The sequence below is a fragment of the Cygnus olor genome, chromosome 3, assembly GCF_009769625.2.
Source record: "Cygnus olor isolate bCygOlo1 chromosome 3, bCygOlo1.pri.v2, whole genome shotgun sequence".
NCBI classification, from domain to species: Eukaryota; Metazoa; Chordata; class Aves; order Anseriformes; family Anatidae; genus Cygnus; species Cygnus olor.
In genome coordinates, this window is record NC_049171.1 from 52,632,117 (window position 1) to 52,652,214 (window position 20,098).

A 20,098-nucleotide genomic window follows, 5' to 3' on the forward strand; every position below is an offset into this window, starting at 1 on the left:
TCCTGATTTTTTTAATGCAACCATAAAGTACACTTCCAGCAGAAGGCAGCACCTGGAAACACAGGGATTAGAGTATTTTGTTCTCAGCTTTATCCTGCAGCTCTATGACTATTTGCTCTGCACCAATGCAAATGCAAAACGTGCCCCATGTATAAAGACTGTTCAGAGGCCTCTCAATCTGCAAGCTATCTTTCTGCTAAATGACGAGATTAACATACCTCACAATGTCTAGAATTGTCCCTGCACTTTGTGATTTGTGACCTCGGGTCTGCTACACTTCATTGTGCTGCATGATTCCTCCCCCTTCTCCTGCACAGTCAGCAAAGAAAGCGCTTAAACTTCTGAGGAATGGGAACTTCCCTGTTAGCCATACAAAAGCAAGATTGCTCCACTAAGCTGAAACTTAAACCTCTCTGTGTAAATTAGTTCTTTGCCTTTTCTTTTCCCCCTAGAACAACTGTATGATGCTTTTGAAAGAAAGTATGTATACAGTGTCAAGCTTGCAAGATAAGCTTAGGGAAACTCCTCAGTGCTGTGCATTTCTCTTTCTTCCTCTGCCTCCTCCCCCAGAAAAAGCTACCAGCCTAACTCAAGCCCAGAGGGCACACAAGGCCTCATCAGATGCTTTAGGTCTGCTTGGAAGCAGCTCTTTCAGTGTGTTATATACAAGCATGTATGTACCAAATATAGATAAGCAGGTAAATCCATGAAGTCACAGAGACTGTAGAAGTCTATGATTTTCACTTGAGTATGTCCCCAGCCCACCACCTTCTAAAGTGTTTTGTGCTGATTTTGTTCTGAAGTTCTGTCTTGCTGTTCATCCTGGGACTGGACATCTGTGGATGCTCATTGGTGGGTGCCTGCACAGTAAAGGTATACATATAAGGAATAGCAGATGAGATACACTATCCAGTTGTAGGTGACTCAGTTAATTACCAGTTACGGTAAAGACACAAAATGCTCCTAACATCCTTGGAAAAACTAACTGTAAAGGAAAAGAGTGTCCTCATGCTAAAAAAGCAGCTTGCCCACATCACTGGGTAAATCCTGTCTCTCCGAAGTTAAGTCAGTGTTAGTGAACAACATCAGTTGCATTAAGCTCTCAAGAAGTGATCCGCTGGGGAGTTTTCATGTTGTGAAGCACCCACTGAGTGGCATCCTCAAAAGATGTTAGCCAGGCTCCATGTATGCTTTCTTTCTGAATAAATCTTTTGCCTTGATTCAAAGTCCTTGCCTTTAAAACTGCATTTATGTAAAAGCTGGTTTTAATTCTCCTTCTCACAAAGGGAAGTTTGAAAAAGTATGCATAAACCTATGTAGTAATGTGATGGGGGTTACACAAGTCCCTGAATAATAGCTTTGAGAGCTATGTACTACTTCATTCATCTTAATGATTATTTAATCTTGGGAGCTGACAGTAAGTTCCTTGCCTACAGCATATTGAAAACTGACAGAGAGAGGGCATGATAAAGTAATGTGAATTTAATAGCAAAATAAATAATACAGAAGCTTCAGCACTGATTGCGTTATTCATTACCGTACTGAAGTCGATAGGAAACCTGCGCTTCCAACACCTTCTGGAAGAGGTGTGGAGTTTCTTTCCACCTGAGCACTGAGCACATTCGCAACAGGAAACACGTGGCTGGAGCCCAGGGCCATGGGAAGACCGAGGAGACGGGCTGCCTGCCCTTCCTTCTGCAAGTGCTCTCCTACACAGCAAACTCCTTCAGCAGTCATGAAAGGAAAACAAATACCGCTCCCAGGTATTTTATAACCCTAGTCTCCAGGGTGTGACTTATTGTTCCTCCACAAATTGCTGGAATAAAAATAACCATGAAGCAAATTATTCTCTAGCTATCCTTCCCAGAGGGTATTGCCAAGCCTCCAGTGCCCGGGAGAAGGAGAAAGCTTCCTTTCCCGGCATCTGCCAACCCACCTTCCTTCTCCCTGACAGGTGTGACAGGCAAAAGGTGACAGGCAAACGCTTCTTTGGCCTTCTAAGGCTGCTTACCTGCCTGTATCAACTACCAGGGTCTGCTGAGAGCTCGGTACCGGCAATATTATCTGCAAGCATCATGGCAGGAGTTTTTGCTTATTAAATTACACAAGATCACCAGACCTGGTTTATTGCAACACTGCATCCCTGAGGTGACTTGAAATTGACTTTGCAGGGTGGTTTTTTGCACATATTTGTCATAGCACTTAACAAATATAATTGCAACTAAAGCCTGGCCCTATTATGAAAGAACATATTCTAGCTCTCAGTCGATGGAATGCAAATCAGTGTAATTCCCAGTACAAATCCATGTGTGAGTCACTGGTTTTGATGGCCCACCAAAACTGATATAAACCAATGTATGCTAGGATGTTGTTATATTGCTTTTCGGTAACTGCAACTCATTCAAAAGTAGATGCTGCAGAGGATGTATCACTGTGTTATTTGTTTCCTCTCCCTGGTGTTTTCATTCTGTTGAGTCTCATCCGTAGGTTTTAAAACAATATTTGGTACAGGAGAAGCTATTTTCTATAACCACAATGGTTTTAGAATCATAGGACCACAGATTGGTTTGGGTTAGAAGGGACCTTAAAGGCCATCCTGTTCCAACCCCCTGCCATGGGCAGGGACACCTCCCACTAGACCAGGCTGCTCAATTCTGCATTACCGGGTTTACCAGTTCTGTGTTATTTTTCAGTTCAGACTTGAGGCTGTCACAGAGTTGGGCTTTCTTGCCCCTTTCCATCCATAATCTCTCTCATTTGTATGGATCTGTTCCTGATGATCTGCAAGACGAATCCAGGAACAGGCCCCTTGCATTCACATGAACACAGCCCTCTTCCAAATTCTCTCAGCCTTCAGCTCCTCGAGGCGAGGCACCCACCACAGCCTCCATGGTTCAGCCACCCCAACGCTGGCACTCGCTGATGAGGTCCAGTGAGAATTCCTCAAAATTGCTGCAGTCGTGAACACTCTGCCTTGCGCCAGGTCTAATGTTTAAGTCTAGACTTCAAACCCTCCTTTGTAAGGAAGGGGTAAGTCTTGAGTACTAAAAATCTGTGTTAAATTCATGTATATAAGAATGTAATGTACTGGGTAAAAAACGTGCCTGGTAACATATGTATAACGCGCCTGTTAGGAAGTTAAAAAACAGACACTACCATTTGCGAAACACGAGCTCAGTTGGGATAAAGGTTATAGGCTTGACCTTCCCTAAAGTACTGTAGGAGCTAGTAACCACCGGCTGTCTAGGACTCCAGGTGGGTTGCAAGTGGGCTGCTTCTGGGGGGCCAGCAGCCGCCTCAGCAGCGCACGGGGCCGCCCCCCACCTGTGCCACAGGTCCCCCCCTGGGGCCGGGCAGGTCGGGGGGGGGTTAGCTTGTAGGCGGCGAAAAGCACCGGAAGGGGGGAGAAGCAGCCCCGGGAGGGGGCAGCGGGGCTGGCGGGAGGAGGAGGAGGAGGAGGAGGAGGAGGAGGAGGAGGAGGAGGAGGAGGCAGCCCGATGGGAAGGGCGGCGCTGCCCCTTCTCCCGCTTCCTCTCTCCACCCCCAGCCCGGGCAGGCGGCGGCAGCGCTGCAGCGCGGCTCGGGGGGGGCACCCGGGCGGCCCCTGCTCCCGCTCAGCACCTGCGGCAGAGGGATGCGGGGGGGCGGCCGCCCACCTCGGCGGGCAGGCGGGCCGGCCCCGGGGCCGCCCCGGCGAGGAGGAGGAGGAGGAGGAGGAGGAGAAGAGGAAGAGAAAGGAGCGGGAGGGAAGCGGGGAAGTTGTGCCGGAGCCATGAGCCCCGCCGGGGGGGCGCGGGCCGCCCCCTCGCTGCTGTTCTCGCTGCTGCTGGGAGCCTCGGCCCCGCTCTGGCTGCGGGCGGAGAAGCTGGGTGAGTCCGGGGGCAAGGGGCGGCCGGGGGTGTTCGCCCCCCTCCCGGGAGCTGGCAGCTGCCTTCGCCCCGGGGAGAGGGTCAGGGGGGCGCCGGGGGTCCGGGGGGGACCGTGGGCTGCGCGCAGCTGACCCGGTTAATCCCCGCCGCCTTTATCCCCGCTCTGAGGAGCTGCGAGATTACGGCGGTAACCGGCCTGAGGGCGAGCGCGTCCTCCCGCTTCCCTCGTCCTCCGTTAGTCGGGGGGGGGGGGTTCCTCGTGGGTCTCCTCTTCTCTTCTTTTCCCGAAGTCACGGCAGCGGGGAAAAGTCCCCGGCAAATTGAAGGCGCGGCGCCTGCGGCCCCGGGGGCGCCCGGGCTCGGCACCGGCTCTGATCTGGCACCGGCGGCGGGGATGGGATGGGATGAGGATGAGGATGGGGATGAAGATGGGGATGGGACTGCTGCAGGGGCCGGAACCCATTCCCGGTGCCGGCTGCCCCCGCCCCGCAGCCCGGGCTGGTCACCTGCAGCCTCGCAGGGAAGAGCAGCGCCTGCTCTGGCCGAGACAAAGTTTGGCTGGGATTTCGCTGGGATCCCGCAGCTTGGTGAAACGAGGGCCCGGGAGCTGCTCTGTTTGCGTGCGGCTCGCAGTTGGGCTTCTTGTGTGAATTGCGAGGACGGATGGCTTTTGCTGTGGGGGAATTGCGAGCTCCTGGCTGTGGCACTGCCCGGCCCGGTGCATCCATCTTAGAGGAGTTCACTGCCAGCTACTGCTAAAATAGTTAGTGCTGGAAGTTAGGCGTAGTAATGAGCCTGACAGCACATTTCAGGTAAACCACTAGTCCCCGTATCAAATCTGGCTGCAAATTCCAACACCCGGTGCTGTGGGTTAGCGTAGCATCCAGGCACTGCCACAAAGCATTTTGTTTATGCTGATTTATACCTTTTTTTTCCCTAACTTCCTAGTAATGGGGATTTCTGATACAAATCTCCACTGAAGGGAAAAATTGGTATGAGCCGAGTGACCTTTCCACTTATCAGCTTCATGCAATAGCTTTTTTTTTTTTTCCTCTTGAAACTTTGTTGTTCTATCCTCAATATATATTTCCTGATTTTGAGACTCCAATTTGATATGTTCTGGGAAACAGGGATGGAACAAAAAACTTCCCCTCTATCCATCCATGTTCTGTTGTGGTGGTGTGGTTTTTTTTGCCTCCTCTTGCACCGATGTTTTGTCATGATGACCTCAAGGACAAAGTCATTTGGAGAGTCAGTAAGTTTGCTGAGATTTCTGGGGGTTTTAGTGCATGCAGTGGCACTTAAGCAGCAATTAAGCATGACTCCAACTCCTTGTCTGTATTCCAAAACTGGGTGGTAAAGGTGCCTACGTTGTTTCTTACGTTCAAAATGTTTCTACTATCAAACCAACAGCACAGAAACACAAGTCCTAAGACAACCAGGTAAAACGTATTGCTAAACTCAGTTTTACAAGATAGCCTGCCCCGTGTCTAGAGAGCGGAAGAGATTTTGACCCAAATCTTCCCTTTCTCCTTAGGGGGGCATTATTCTACTTGTTTGTTTATTGATATTGCCCTATAAATTAGGGGCTAAGTGTTCTGCAGCCGCACCAGTGGAGAGAGGAGATAAGGATAAGTGGAGACAAACTTCCTGTTACACAAGCTTCTCGACTTGACTTAAAAGTTGTAATGGAGCACGAGAAGTGCCAGAGTGAATCAGGCCTGAGTTTCAGCTAATTCTGAATCTTGTCACCACTGGTGTCTCCCACCAGCTGGTTCACAGACAGATGCACCAGTTTAAATATATTGATTTAAATATATATATATATTAAATAAAGTAGCACAGTTTTCTGTCATCTAATGAACTGGCTGTGCAATCTGCTTTTTTCCCTGACCAGAACCTACAGATAACAAGTTCACGTGTCTTTTCAGTCTATCCTGAGGGATGCTACAAAACAGGGATGAAGCTGCCATCATATCTTCTGTTCTTTTAAGTCTTAAATTGGGGAAAGGCCCCTTTTTCATTGCGACATTGTTGCTTCATAGTGTAGCTCATACTGAGGTGACTGTGCAGAGCCTCTGTGTCAGCTCTTTTTCTGCTCATGTTAAAGATGTACATTGTCTGAGGACATCTATGAAACACAGCATTTTGTTGTTCATAGACTGATGACAGGAAAGGCCAAGTGATTAGGGAACTGCTTTTAATTAAAACATATTTGTGAGCTTAGTACATCTTACCTGGGGACAAATGTCATACCTATGACTGTGCATGAGTGATAAAATAACTGTGGGATTTATAATAAAAGAGAAAATAAGCACATTTTAATTATGCTGTATGCTGATCTTGACTTCTCTTGTGGTTTCACTTGCTGGTTCTTTGCTGACAACCACAGATTATACCTTGTTCCCTACCTGCCCAGCCTCACACAACCATGTGCTGGTGTCCCTTCTCAAGGTCTCCTTCCAGCAGGTCAAGACCAAGGTAGAAGGGAGGCAGATCTGAACATGTTACCTTTGCCTTTCACCATTCTCCAGTCTTCTGGTCTCACTGAGCAGGAGACTGAAAGATGTAATTTTGGGCAGCAGGTACTTAAATCAGAGTCAAATCTGAGTCTTCCTTCTTCAGAGTTTTAAGTAATCTTCTATTACGTTTCTTAAGCAAATTCCGGCCAGTTGGATTTAAAACCAATCTGCGGGTTGGTTATTTGTAGGAAGGCATATAGGCAAGGGGGATTTCACTCTTTTAAGAGCAAGACTGAAGCCACCACTCTTGGTATAACTCATTTATTTTCACTTCAAATAAGGCACGACAGTGACACTAGCTAATGTGGGATTTGCAGATCAGCATCCAAATGTGAACTTTGGTTGCAGTGTTTCTGGGTCTGTTGACAGTTGCAGCCAATGCTCAGCTTTTTCGCATAAATTGGGAGAACTTAGGGGCAGTAGGCTTTTGAGTCAAGGCTGTTACTTAATGTGGTAACAGTGTATGCAGTAATTATGAGAGAATATGCCTGTTCTCAGGGACTTGCACAAAACACGTACTGAAGAATATTGGTGTGATAATGCTAATCCAGTCTGCATACCCATTTCCAGCAGTTTGCAATGCAGATAAAGATGAATCTTTCTTGTATGCACACACCCCACACCCTCCACAGTTTCTACATATAACCGATTGGTAAATTTTTCAGTTTGTTTGCATTTTGTCCTTATGTCTACTTCCTTCCTTGGCTCCCTCTGTGTCACGTTGTGAATGCTGACTAGAATCGCTGAAGACGGAGGCAACAGTTTTCCGGTTGCAGTTCATAAGTGCTGTGTATACCCACTACATGAAAACTGCCATGTTTTTAGTTGCACAGACTTTGCTATAAATAGCTCTAAGCCCTTTATATGTACTTCTCTTTAGGTTACCAGAGGACATATTTCAAATGAAATCAGAGACAGGGAGGCCTCTGGGAGTCTCATTGGCAAAGGAGGGAGGAAAAAGATGCCTTGGGAAAGCTCTTCCCTGAGCTATCTGCACATGCACATGACATGCATGGCTGTTGAATAATATTTCATACAAATTATATGTTGATTTGCATATGCAAAAATACATTAATTTGTATTTATGAGACCATGCCACCTATAGTCCACTGGAGCTATGTGTTTTGCACAGTAAAAAATAGCTTTAAAAACACCATGTTTGAGGATGCTTACACTACATAGAGATAGCTGAGGTACCTTCTCAAAGCCATTTTGGGCACCAGAAGTATGACAGTTTAGAAAGCTCACCTGAGACAACACACCATGCTGAGAAGCGTGCTCCTGACTGGTGGTGTGCGCTGAAGTCCTCAGTGTAGACATTGCTGGAGGTTTGGGGCTGGCTGTATCGTATCAGATGCTCTCCTGTGGCATGTACTCATCAACACATGGGTTTGCACCATCTGTTAAGAACAAAACAAGCCAGACAAAATCAAAATAAAATCCTTCTGACTGGATTCAGTGGAATGGCATTGGATCCCAACTATCTGCAATTAAAAAAAAAAAAAAATCTTAATAGCAGTGCATAAGAATAAGCACACAGCTTCCCCAGGAGGCTTAATTAGAATTACCACTGGGATTAGGAAACTTCAAACTGGGACAATCCACTAGTGATGTTAAAATAAAAATAATATTATGTTAAATTTAAAAAAAAAAAAAAAGTAATGTCTTGACTAATTTTAAGAGTATGAAGATATCTTCATTTATTCTGAAAGCAAAAATTATGAATTATCTAATTAAACCTGTTTTGTCTGTGAAAAATGTGTGAATGCTAAAGCCATATTTCCGAGGTCTACTAGACACTTGCACATAGGGAGGCTGCCAGTAGTTAGAATTTTTTATGCTGTGTAATTAAGCCCACGAGCTGAGAGCACTACTAGAAAGGTAAGCATTCCCTCTTTGCCTGCCTCTTCTTTAGAAAGAGCTAGGACACGCCTCTCAGGAGTTTCCTTCCAAGATAGAAAGGTTTAGTTTGGTGGTGATGGGACTTTCTCATCCTTGCTGACTAGCACTTCCAGTCTCAGAGCGACCTTGCTCGTTATTTCCATTTCCCTGGTGGGATGGGGTTGCTGCCTGGCCGCAGCAGCTGCCTGTACAACAGCCCCACGCTGCTGCTCTGCGTAGGCAGAGGAAAGCACAAGCCCATTCAGCCCATATTTTCTCTGCTCATCTCCAAGGAGCTCCAGTAAAGGTGTTTTCAAACACCCTGAAGAAAGACAGGAGAATAAATGGGGAAGACAGAGCAGGTCAAAGCTAGAAAGGCAGATCCATAGCTTCCTCCAGAGCAGGATCTTTGTTTTGGTATTTAGTATCACATTTAGGCTCAAGCTGCTACTGTAATTGTAGTAATTTCATCAGTCAGTTACAAGTTTGTTGTATTATTCCTCCACCCCACCTTTAGCAGAGCTCCAAAATGTTGCTCCTTCCCTCAGCTGCCGCGGAAACCTTGTTTCCATCACAGTTTTAATCTGCGATGTTCAAGTTTCTGGCATTCCCACCGCAAATTGTTCAACAGTATTGGATTTCAGTCTAACGCTTTGACATTACAGTTGGAAGTCATGTTGATGTCATCTTCCAGATGTTCATGTCTACTGAATAAAAATTGTGTTTATTTGCTTTATTTCAAATTACAAAAACACATGGGGAATTCTGGATGTGATCTCTCGTGCTATACAAAGGCCCATGTGTCCTGTAAGAAATGAAACAAACCTTTTCTTCATGGAGTAGTAAGGAGAGACCTCAAAACACTGGAAACATAGGTGGATTTCTTCATCTATCCAAACAGAATCACTTTGTTACGTGGCTGAGCCTTGTTGTTGCAGCTGCACAGAGTAGAAACGTGCAGCTTCTTGAAACCACTGACATCTATTTTACTCGGGTGCCATACCAGTACCGTGGTGGAGGATTGTTTTGACTTAACAGTCAGACATTCTTCCTTTGCAAAACAAGCTTGGAATAAAAAATTAGTCAATTTTATGCTCTGAGTATGAAAAAATATATCCAAACCTGTAAAGTAAATTCAAAGATCCTGAGGGTGCCCCTCCACTGGGAGGATTTAGCAGCAAGTTCCAGGGCTAACACCAGAGACATTGCCCTCCATCCACGTTGTCTCAGCTTGCTCCCAAAGCCAGGGTTTTGTATTATCCCACGCTTTCCGTGTCAGGGAAGGAAGAATTAAAGTTGAAATGCCTTGGAGCCATAGTCTGTGTGCCTGCACTGAATGTTTTAAAACAGAATTTCTGCAGGTAAGCTGTAATATGAAGTGTTGCGTCATGAATGATGAGAACCTGGGCAGTCAGAACTGTCAACATTTTCAAGCCCAAGGAGTCAGCTTTTGCTGATCTATTAGTATTTTATCACAGGTAGAAGAGGTATAGTTAAACTTGTCCATAGAACACGTACCTGAGAACTTACTGATTTTCAGCAAGTGCTAATGCTTGTGCTTTGAAAATGAATCTCCTCTTTTTTAGAAGAAATTAGTTCCCTTTGTTCTCTAGGTGGAAAGCAAAATAATGTTTTATCAAAATAAATTAGTGTCTGAGCAGTTGCACTGAAGTATTCACTCTTAAGGTGAGTGAAAAATTGCGTACCTTTCTGCCATACACTGTTTGAAAACAGGAGAACAAGATTGGGGCTAATCAAAAATAAATACATAAATAAAAAAAAATCCAGTCAAATAAAAAGAAAATATGGAGTTGCAGTGTAAGTAGTGTACACAGAGTGGTATAAAAACACTCTCTTGTGCATTGTTTTTCACTTCTATTTGCAAATACATTTTACACAATCTCATATTAACAAGTCACAGAAGACTGAAAGTGGAAGAAATGGTGCTGTGGTTCATACACAGTGTCACAACCAGTAATGTAGTACTTACATAATACCATGGCTGGTAAAATTTTTATGTTTAAAATTTGAAATATAGTTCACACCAACTAGATGTAACCACAGCAAACCAGGGAGACCACAACATTTCATGTTTTACTGAGATTCTGAGTGTACCGTTCTGGTTAATGCCTTGATGATGAGTATCAGGCAGGCTAGTAGCATGGGAATGCTGAAAGAAAATATTTCTCACCTTCAGTGCTCCAGGTCAGAAGCCTGATGTACATCTTTGATCGTAGATGTGTCTTAGTTCAGTTAGTTTTGCTGCCATTTCTGCTGGAGTTGTAGGGAACCACTTGCTGTTCGATTGCAATAATTATGGTAGAAAGAGCTGGTTTCCTGTAAGTTAAATGAGTCAAAAGGCAAAGCAGAAAATTGAGTCTTGTGAATAAATGGCAATTATTTTCCCTCACAAACCAATTTTCTCTTGAGATATTTAGTAACTTATACCTCGTGGATAAAGTAGGATTTACATAATTTGCTTTGACAGAAGTAGTGTGCTTTCTGTTGTCCTTTCAATCACATATCACAACAAATCACATATTAAATCTAGTCATACAAGCAAAAGGAAGTGAATGTGTGATTGTGCTAGTAAGTCAGGACAGGTATGATTTTAAGAAAATCGACCCGCCTTAATCAATGATAAATATCAGTCTTTCCCGGCTTGTATCACACTAACAAGGGAACTGCATATTAAAAACAAAAGGTGGTGGTGGTGGGGTTTCGTCCTATCACGTTCAGACGTTTGCTCTTACCCAAATTAAAGTTGTTGTGAAATCTTGCCTTCCCACCTGCTACCTTAACTGGAACAGCTCTGCTTCAGCCTCTTTTTAACCTGGTGTCTCCGAGTTTCCTGTCCCTGTGGGTTTGCCAGTACTTACCACGGCTGTGAATATTCCTATTTCTGTGCTACCCAATATTCGAGTTTGGCCCTGAGCTTGCAGCATATGTTTCCCACACAGTCCTAGTTCAGTGCAATATACTGTAAGTTAATCTCCAGTAAAGCATAGCAAAGAGAAAAACCTAGGAAAAAAAAAAAAACAGATGGAGAAAGTAGAGCAAGCAATTTGCATATATATGATATGTCTCTCAGTTAAGATTAGCATTTCCTACTTTGCCTGAAAAGCCCTTAATAGAAATCCAACTGCATATTTGCCCCACATTAGGGGAATCAGAGAAGGTGCCCTGATAGTAGAAGAGCCCCACCAAACCCAGTGGGGCCAGCATGGGGTAGTGGGAGCTCCGTTTCCCACTTTGTCCCTGCTGCACTGCTGCAGTATTGTGGGCAGAGGGATAGGAAATAAATGCCTGCTTGTGGGATATTTATTCCCCATAGCCATTACAGTCCTGGAGCTTCCCCAAGGTCCACTCTACATGAGTGGCTGGTGGAGGAACATGACCACATTCCCACTTACTAACAGTCCTCCGAGGTTCCTTCTCAGTGTGCAGCTACAACCAGTGCTTGGGCAGTGAACCAAGTGCTTGTGCCTTCTCAGCATCTCTGCATTTGAGGATGGACACTTTAATGTGGGGTCCATGTATTTTCAGGTGGGCAGATGTTTGTTGGAAAATAAAAAATCAACTTCTATCTTGAAAAATGGAACCCTACACTTGTGATTCCCCTGAAACATCCATAAATATGTAGATCCATTCCCACATCTGTTCCCCAAAACTCACAGTGTAATAAAGTGTTGAGGTGATGAGTCACAGCAATATGCCACATTCGTAAAAGAAAGGCATTGATAAATATTATATGCAGCTATGCAGTGAATAAATAAATAAATAAGTAAAAATCTTTTTTGTTGCAGCAGTTAAAAGGCATAGAGAAGTTTCTCACACCCACAGGCTCAAGATAGCTGTATTTAGAATGCTGAAAAGCAAATTCCAGTGCTGAAACTCGCTTCTCTGTAGGACTACATTTGGGTACACTGCCTAAGTCCTGGAAGCAGTGACTAAAACATGCTTATTTTTGACATGTACTCTGGTACTGTCTGTCTTTCACAGATTGTGATGGAACCAGATAGTCGTCCTGAAAAGCAAAGGCAAGCCTCTTTTGCTACTACTTCTGAGTATTCGATAGAAGCAAAGCAAGAGAACTGTATGATGCTATTTTAATTTTTGTATAAACCTTGTCCCTTACATGTTGCACGATCTTGTTCTTTACGGAATGCAGCAACTTCTTAATCCTGCGTCTTCATAAATAATTTATAGGAAAGGCACTATCAAGCCTGTAGCTGCTGTTTTCTCTTTCTGGTACTGTAATTTCTAGGGTAATCTGAGTTTTCTTGTCACTTACTCTCATGCATAGTTGTAGCCAGGTAGTGCTAGGCCTCATCATTACACAAGTACCCAAGATGTATATTCAGAGGACATGGTTGGTCTCCAGAAAGTTAATTGTTTAAGTGACAAAAGTAATCAAATCTTTATGTATACAGAGAAACTGGAAGGGTTTCAGCGTGTGAGTTTCTGGTTCACATTTGTGTTAGTTTAAGTGAAACTTATTCTATTCCTTGTCAAGGTTGCAAGCCTGAATGGTAAGTATAAAGTTGCCTCTTTACTGAAAAATGGTTTCCTGTTGATAGAAGAAATTGCTCAAAAGGAGATTTCTGCTTTCTTTTTACATTTTAGCAGCTAAATAAATGAAAGCTCCGGTCTTGAGAGACTTTCATCTCTGCAAACTTCTGCAAATGTGAGAGCTTTCTGGGGTAGTAAAGGCTGCCCACGTTGTTTGTGGCAATCCATTGAAGTACTGCCATGTAGGTCAGCACAGCTATAAGGATTTCCCTAGCTACTGCTAACTGTTGCTAAAAAAACTACCTAATTTTGAAAAATGGTAATATGGTTGGAAGCTACTTTGTTATATAAGGAATATAAAAATGGTTGTCAGTTTTGTTGTTGTTGTTTTTTAAATATACTTGATGATGGCAATCCAACTGGTTACCAAAATGACTTCTTACATGTCTGAGACAGGGCATCCCCCGAGGCTGGTTGCAGGAAAGCCAAGGGGAAAGCCAGCCCCTAGCCACTGCCAAATGCCGGGGGGGGGGCGATCACAGCTGGGCGCATGGGAGGATTCTGTGATTTATAGAACTGCTGTGGAACCAATTTGAGATCATTTGCTGCATTCTCATTCCTACTTTAAGAGAGACATTACAGTAAATAATGTCTGTGAGGAGGAGGGAAAAACACGCTGTGGTTTGTTTGACCTCCTTCTCCTTTTGCATCCCTTTGAAGTCAGTAAGTAAATAATTTGGGCTACGAAATCAGCACTCTACAATGTTCCTTTGTTTCTTCTGCTGCTCTACCTTCCCTTCCTGCCCTCAGCCCCCCTCCCAGCACTCCCCACCTCCCGCTTGGTTAGCTTTGGCAGCAAAATGAGTGTTGTGAGGGACAGCTGCAGCACAGGGGTTAAAATGTTTCCTGGGGACCCTATGGAGTCAAACAAATGAGAATGCAATTCAAAGAAAAAGTTTACACCATATTTATTATTCCATCTGCAGTAGGGCATACTGCAAAGCGGGGGATTTCTTTCCTTGAAAAGATTAAGACTAATTTAAAGGCCATGGAAGATTGCGGTCATTGTTTTTTCAGATGATTATAGACTTGCCTTAATTTCCCGTAGTTTCTTTCATCATTTGAAATTCTCTTTGCAGTCTCCACAAAATGCTGTGAAGAATCTGAAGCTGGACTTCTGAAAAAAAGAAAACACTGCTGTGGATTTTTATATACTTTTTTGCAGACAGGGCTCAGCCAGCTGCTCCACTGGCGTCAATGGCATCTGGGTGCCAACGCCACCAGGGAGGCAGTGTGGAGGGCTGGCGATGCTCGCCCACACAGAAATGCCTCAGGCCCACGATGTTGCCCTGTGTTTTTGTTAGCCACTTGAGCCCATTGCCAGGAAAAGCAAAGAGGTCTGAGATTTTTGTTGTTCTCTGGAAAAGTGACAGGTTTAGGTCTTGATTCTGTGGTGACCTCTCTCTTCCATTGTAACGGCCCAGTAAAGAGCTAGCACTCCTCACTCAGGTTTATTGGTGGAGAGGTTAGAGGTGAAGTGCTTAACTCCGAGCCTCGCTTGATCACTCACAGAGTGGTGAAAGCACAAACCCACTTTCATTTGCAGTGTGCATACTTCTGTAAGTGACAACGGTCGTAGCAGATGTATGGAAAATTAATATGTTGTTAAGACTGCATCAGTGGTTTGGGTGGCATCTGGCAACAAATCTTGTTTTTCCCCTGGTCTTTTCTCCTATCCCATGTGATCAGGGAGGGCACAGGTCTGACTGGAAAGATTTGATTTCTTATTTAGATATTCATCTGCTTTTATGCATAACTCAAATCTTTTAAACATGGGCACAGAACTCTTTCTTGACAGTTATTACTGCATCTTTTAATAAGTTGGGGTTATTACCTCCGGGAAAGCAACATGGAAGATGAGCTGAATCTCATGTCTCCATGTGGGGATTATCGACAAAGCCCCGTGCTCAGTTCAGTGGCATTTTCTTTGCTTTGGCTGCTACAGGCTGTAGCTCTTCAGAAAATGCTGATTTTTGGCTGAACCCGGAATACAAGAACTGGCAGAGAAGCTCCATGCTCTCAGGAGCAGGAGGAATAGGAAGGAAGAGGACAGGCCAGCAGCTCTGCACCCAGGACTCCATATGGGCAGGGGAAGGTGGGGAGATGGTGCTCAATTTGCCCCGAGCATCTCTGTGAAGGTGGAAAAGGCAGGCAGCCAGACAGGGAGAGATGAGGCAGAGAGGGAAATAAGGCTGGTTTGGGGGTCTTCATTGCGGTGAGAAGGCAGCCAAGGGCAGGGTGGCATTGGGAGTCAGTAACCGGGAGAGAATTTTTGCGCCCAGAGGGGCGGCGGAGCGTGTGGGCCCAGCCGTGTGCCTGAGCACGCTTGGGAATAGAACGTATTTAGCACTGGAGCGAGGCCAAGCCGGTTATTAATTGCTTAGTGAATGTGAATCAGAAGGATGAAAAAGGCAGCTGTTTTCTGCCAGGACATTGTAGCAGCGCTTCTGAAAACATGCTTTGATATCATGCCTTGTAACGATTTTGTAGTTGGCGGTATAAACATCGTTCAATAAAAGCTGCAGCGCATGAAACCTTCCTACAGCAGGCATTTGAGAACAGTAACCTCTTCCCTAGTGCAGGGGGCAGTGCTCCGAGCCCATGGACGAAGGCACTGTGTGCACCCCCTGTGTGTGTGGGCCACGGGTGGGTAAGACAAGGGGCAAGAGGGGCTCAGCCCACAAGCTGGCCTTTGGGAAGAGACAGGAGCAGGGAGGCATCCAGGTGATTTAGGATGGCAGGAAGGTGCCGTGAGGAACCGGTGTTATTTTCAGAGCTCTTCAGCTCTGCTGCTTCTGGGACTACCACCATTTAGTGAAAGGCATCCCCTTCCCAGCCACAGTTCCTGGGGCAGCTCATGGTGCTGGGTCTCATTCATGGGCACGGGTTTCACCACTGATGTCCCTCTGGGGCAGGGGACCCTCCTGCTCATGAGCCGGCCACCATGGCCAGGCCCAGCCCAGACATGGCTTCCCTGGGGATACTCCCTTCACCTTGTCCCACGCACATCCACCGTGCAGGCATCCAGGTGGAAGAAATGCTACCACCCATCAGCACATCCCCTCGCCCTCTCCACAGAGGTAGCGTGGCCCACGTCTTGATGTCCTTTGGGGGAGCCGAGGCTGGATTTTACACGTATGCGTTACTCTCAGCAAAGGCAAAGGAAAAGCAGGGGGACCTGCTTCTGCAGCAGAAGGTGCTGGTTGTGCCTCCCAGTCGTGGGGGAGGTATTTCCATCATCTCCCACAGGAGACTATTTTTATCTTCATGGTAAACAGTCTTAATTCCAACGTTGTGTGATCTTTTGTACAACCTGAGCGTAGGCCAACAGGCGGGTGCCCTCAATCCAGAGGCTGCGATCTTGATCTCGATTCAAATGCCCGTGGGAACACAGTTTACAAAGCATGTTTGATGTGCTTTTAGTAACTTCTGGTGCTGAGGAGAGATTTTATTAAATCTAAGCATGTTTAGACTTTCTGGCTGCTGAATACCTTGTGCTCAAATATTTTGCTTAGCTCGAGTCCAGTGGGAAGCAATGAAACCTGGATGTCTGAGGCAAGGCCATCAACTTCTTGCCAGATGGGGTGATAGAAAACAGCACCCAAAAGCAAAGCTAAATGAAAACTTGGTGTTAACAAGAAACCCTACATTGAACTGACCGGTTAAATACACATCTTTCCAGCCAGAAGAGCTGTGCCTATAGGAAAGAATGTGACATGAGAAACTGGAACTGTAGTTTTAATAAGGACAAGCAGTTGGATTTAAAACTCAATGTATTTGAGGTTTGGCCAATGCATTTCTACTGAAAAACAAAATTTCATGTAAAAAATACCAATAAGAACAAAACTAATGATAGCCTTATTCACATTTTTTATTTGAAAATATGAACAGGGGTACAGGGATACATCTTGAATTCCTTTCAGTTTGCCTCCATTTCTGAGCCTTTGGTTTATAGTGGAGTTATACATTATACAATTTTTTCTGCATTTAGTCATTAAATCTATTTGAATTAGCAGATCCTGAATTTTATTCTGCCTTGCCTCTATGCCTTCAGACTCCTTCCCTGGAGTGCATTTTCCAGTAAATTTCATTGTAACTTTTTTTTTCCCTCTGGTAATCCGGCTGTGAAATTCAAAATGTAGAGCTGGAGTCAGAAGGGATAGTTACTAGGACTTGGCCTGACTTTTTGGACATTGCTTCAGTTCTTTTGGCAGATGAGCTTTTGCCGTGACCTGTTCCTTTGAGGGAGCAGGCAGAGCAGAGGCAGTGAGGGATGTTACAGGTGCAAGATGATGCTGTGCTTGCCTCTCATCAGCTGGAGTGCTTGAATGACTGTGCTATCTACATCGCACAAGTGAAAAGTTGGAAAATAGCAAATACGCTTTCTTAGTTCTAAAGATGTTCTGGTCTCAATACATTTGAATGCTGACTCACAGACAGATTTTTAGAAGGGAGTTTCCCTGGGGACCAGACCTTGTATAACCTCCAAAGAGGGGGATGGCAGGCTGAGGTCTCTGTACAGTTTTGCCTGTACACTTTCTGCAGAAATACAGTGCTCTGTGACCTGTACAGTTGTCAGCGTCTCACCATGAGAGTGACGTCTCTTCAGCTTTTTTAGGAGAGTTGTACCATAGAGGATCCTTGGGATTTTACTGAGGTGACACAGGCCAGAATGTGACCTAGTGAGATGAAGGCAATGCAAACACTGGATTTCTAGTTCTAAGGAGTTCATCCCCATGACATTCTGCTGTGGATGTATAACTTTCTTTTCCTTTTGTTTTCCCTTTTCCCTCCCCAATGAGTACAAGTAGCAAACCAAGACTACAGACTGCAGTCACTTTACTTTCATAAGCCCAATTAAAATAAATGCTTACGGTTAGAAATGTGGTTAAAAAAAAAAAAAAAAAAAGCCATGGGCAACTCTTTTTTGCTACACTGGCAGCAGGATTGTCCTGTTTTCTCCTGGAAGTGATCTGTTTTTATGCTGCCTGGACCTCCCCAGACTTCTCTCTGGATCAAGAAATTTGACAGCCTATGTGCTGTGTTGCTTCTTACATTTTAATTCCTGATGCAGAAAGTTTCCATTAAAAAGATGATTTTCTCAAGAGACCAGTTTGCCTTTTATCTTTAGCATTTTCCTATGTGTTCTAAAATCAATAGAGCTAGGATAACAAACTTTTAACAACAGCTATTTTTTCAAGCATATGAACATAAAGATCTGAAAAAACATATTTAATGTGTTTTGTGGTGATACGATTTTGGATCTGTCTCCTATTCACCTCTATTCCAAGCATGAACCTTTGACAGAATTAAATAGCAGGCAACAAAGCTAGAAATAATGGTAAAGCTTCAAAATAAATGCTCTTGCCTGTGAAAAAGCAGTTGAGTGAGTTGCATGAAATGGCAGTGTAATTATATAGTAGTGAGTCAAAGTTTGATAGCTTGGAGCTTGTCTTTGCACAGCATGCCACTTTCCCCCCAGCCCCCAGTATGGTACATTTCTTTATCAATACTTCATTTCTAGTTGTTTACCTTTAAACAATCTTACCAAATCTTAAGTATGTTCCTCCAAGTGATTGTGGAAGGAAATTCAGGTAGTAATTAAAATGGCCAGGTCAAAACAATTTAACCAAAACATCCCTGAAAGTAAAATTCTGGGTAAAGTAAACATGAATTCCCAGCTCTTTGGGATTCTGTGTTTTAACACTTTTAGGATTAGTATCAATTTTGTAGTGATAAAGGGTAACAGAATATAAGACTCCTATGAAAAGAGTGTCTGTGCCCTAACTGACCTAAACCTGAGGACTGCTACATACACATAGATATTGCACCAATTCCACTGTTGAGATAGTTTTCATTATTTGAAAGATTCAGCAGAATGAAATGACTTTAGCTTCAATATATAGATTTCACATTACTAGTATACTTTTAAATAGTTCACTAAAAATTGCTTCCTTTAGTAGTCAAGGTCTCTTATCTGATACCTGCTTCCTTCCCCTCCGTGGATGCATCCTGTTTTCCATGTCAGCCCCCACATCCCCCCAGTATTTCCATGTGCCTTTTCCTGTTGTCATATGTTCTGCTGCAGCTGCTCCTCAGATGCTTCTCCACCAAGGAAAGTCCCCAAAGCTGAGCTCACTCCTACACATGGCCACAAAAAACTTTGCCAGTGGCAGCATTCTTCCCGTGCTGGAGCAGGCAAGCACCAACCCTCAACCTGTTAGCAAGGAGGCAGCAGCACTGACATTTCCAGGCATGTTGCTGTGAAGTAGCCTGTGTGTAGGGTTGCTAATACTCGTCCCACCTTTTTGTGTTTGCCTTGTCCCCAGTGCTTTTTGCACTGTGCAAGTGGAGCAAGAAAACCATCAGGAAAGTAAGATGAGTCAGGTTTGTGATAGTATGCAGTTAAGTCATGTCTGTGCTTTCATGCATGATTCAGTTACCCTCTCCCTAATGGCTCTTTCTGTGGAAATAAAATACGGAATGATAATTGAGAGAAAACTCTTTAAGGAGGGATCCTACCTATTACATGTGAAATTGCGTCTTTAAGGTTTCGGTAGGGTTTGGCTGTAAAACAAAACCAGAAAGACTGTTTATATAGGACTGTCAAATACATCTTAATTCATGAGTGTTTCCAACCCTCTTTTCTACTGCTTTACAAGATAAATATGACTCCATTTATTTTAATTACCTGTTTTCCAACAACTGCATAACTGAGGTGGAGCATTACAAAACATTTTTTTAGAAGGCAGAGTGCATATAAGATGATTTTGTGGTCAGCATTTTATTACAGATTTTATTTCATTACAGATTTTTTTTATTGAGGAATACGTTTTGGTTTTCTTCATTGTTTCTTCTCCTTCTGCAGGGGATGGATGTGGGCACATGGTGACGTATCAAGACAGTGGGACCCTGGCATCCAAGAACTATCCTGGGACATACCCAAACTACACTCTTTGTGAAAAGAAAATCCAAGTACCTCAGGGAAAACGCTTGATCTTAAAAATTGGAGACCTGGACATTGAATCACAGAAATGTGAATCCAGCTACCTTACCATCCTGAGTTCTTCAACAGTCCATGGTACGTAAAAGATAAGGCAATGGTAAATACATGAACTATGAGAAGTGTGAGTAAATCCCAGCTCAGCAAAGCACAAGGAATGTTACCCTTTTATCTTTCCTCCTCCTTTCCATATTCAAGTGTTTTGTTCCGGGCATGCAGAGCCATTGCTCTCACACCTCATGTGCTGACAA

The 20,098-nt window shown here is 44.3% G+C and overlaps 1 protein-coding gene across 4 annotated transcripts in view; it reads left to right on the top strand.

Moving 5' to 3' along the window:
* Positions 1-3,597: 3,597 nt before the first annotated feature.
* DCBLD1 (discoidin, CUB and LCCL domain containing 1) overlaps positions 3,598-20,098 on the top strand; it is a 48,696-nt gene continuing 32,195 nt past the window's right edge. For 2 of the 4 annotated variants that reach the window (XM_040552928.1, XM_040552929.1), the window contains exons 1-2: positions 3,601-3,869; positions 19,713-19,925. In XM_040552928.1, coding sequence (XP_040408862.1) covers positions 3,635-3,869; positions 19,713-19,925 — 448 coding nt within the window. In that variant the 5' untranslated portion in view covers positions 3,601-3,634. Of the gene's footprint in view, positions 3,870-19,712; positions 19,926-20,098 lie in introns of all 4 variants that reach the window. The other 2 variants (XM_040552927.1, XR_005818524.1) reach the window with 2 other exon arrangements.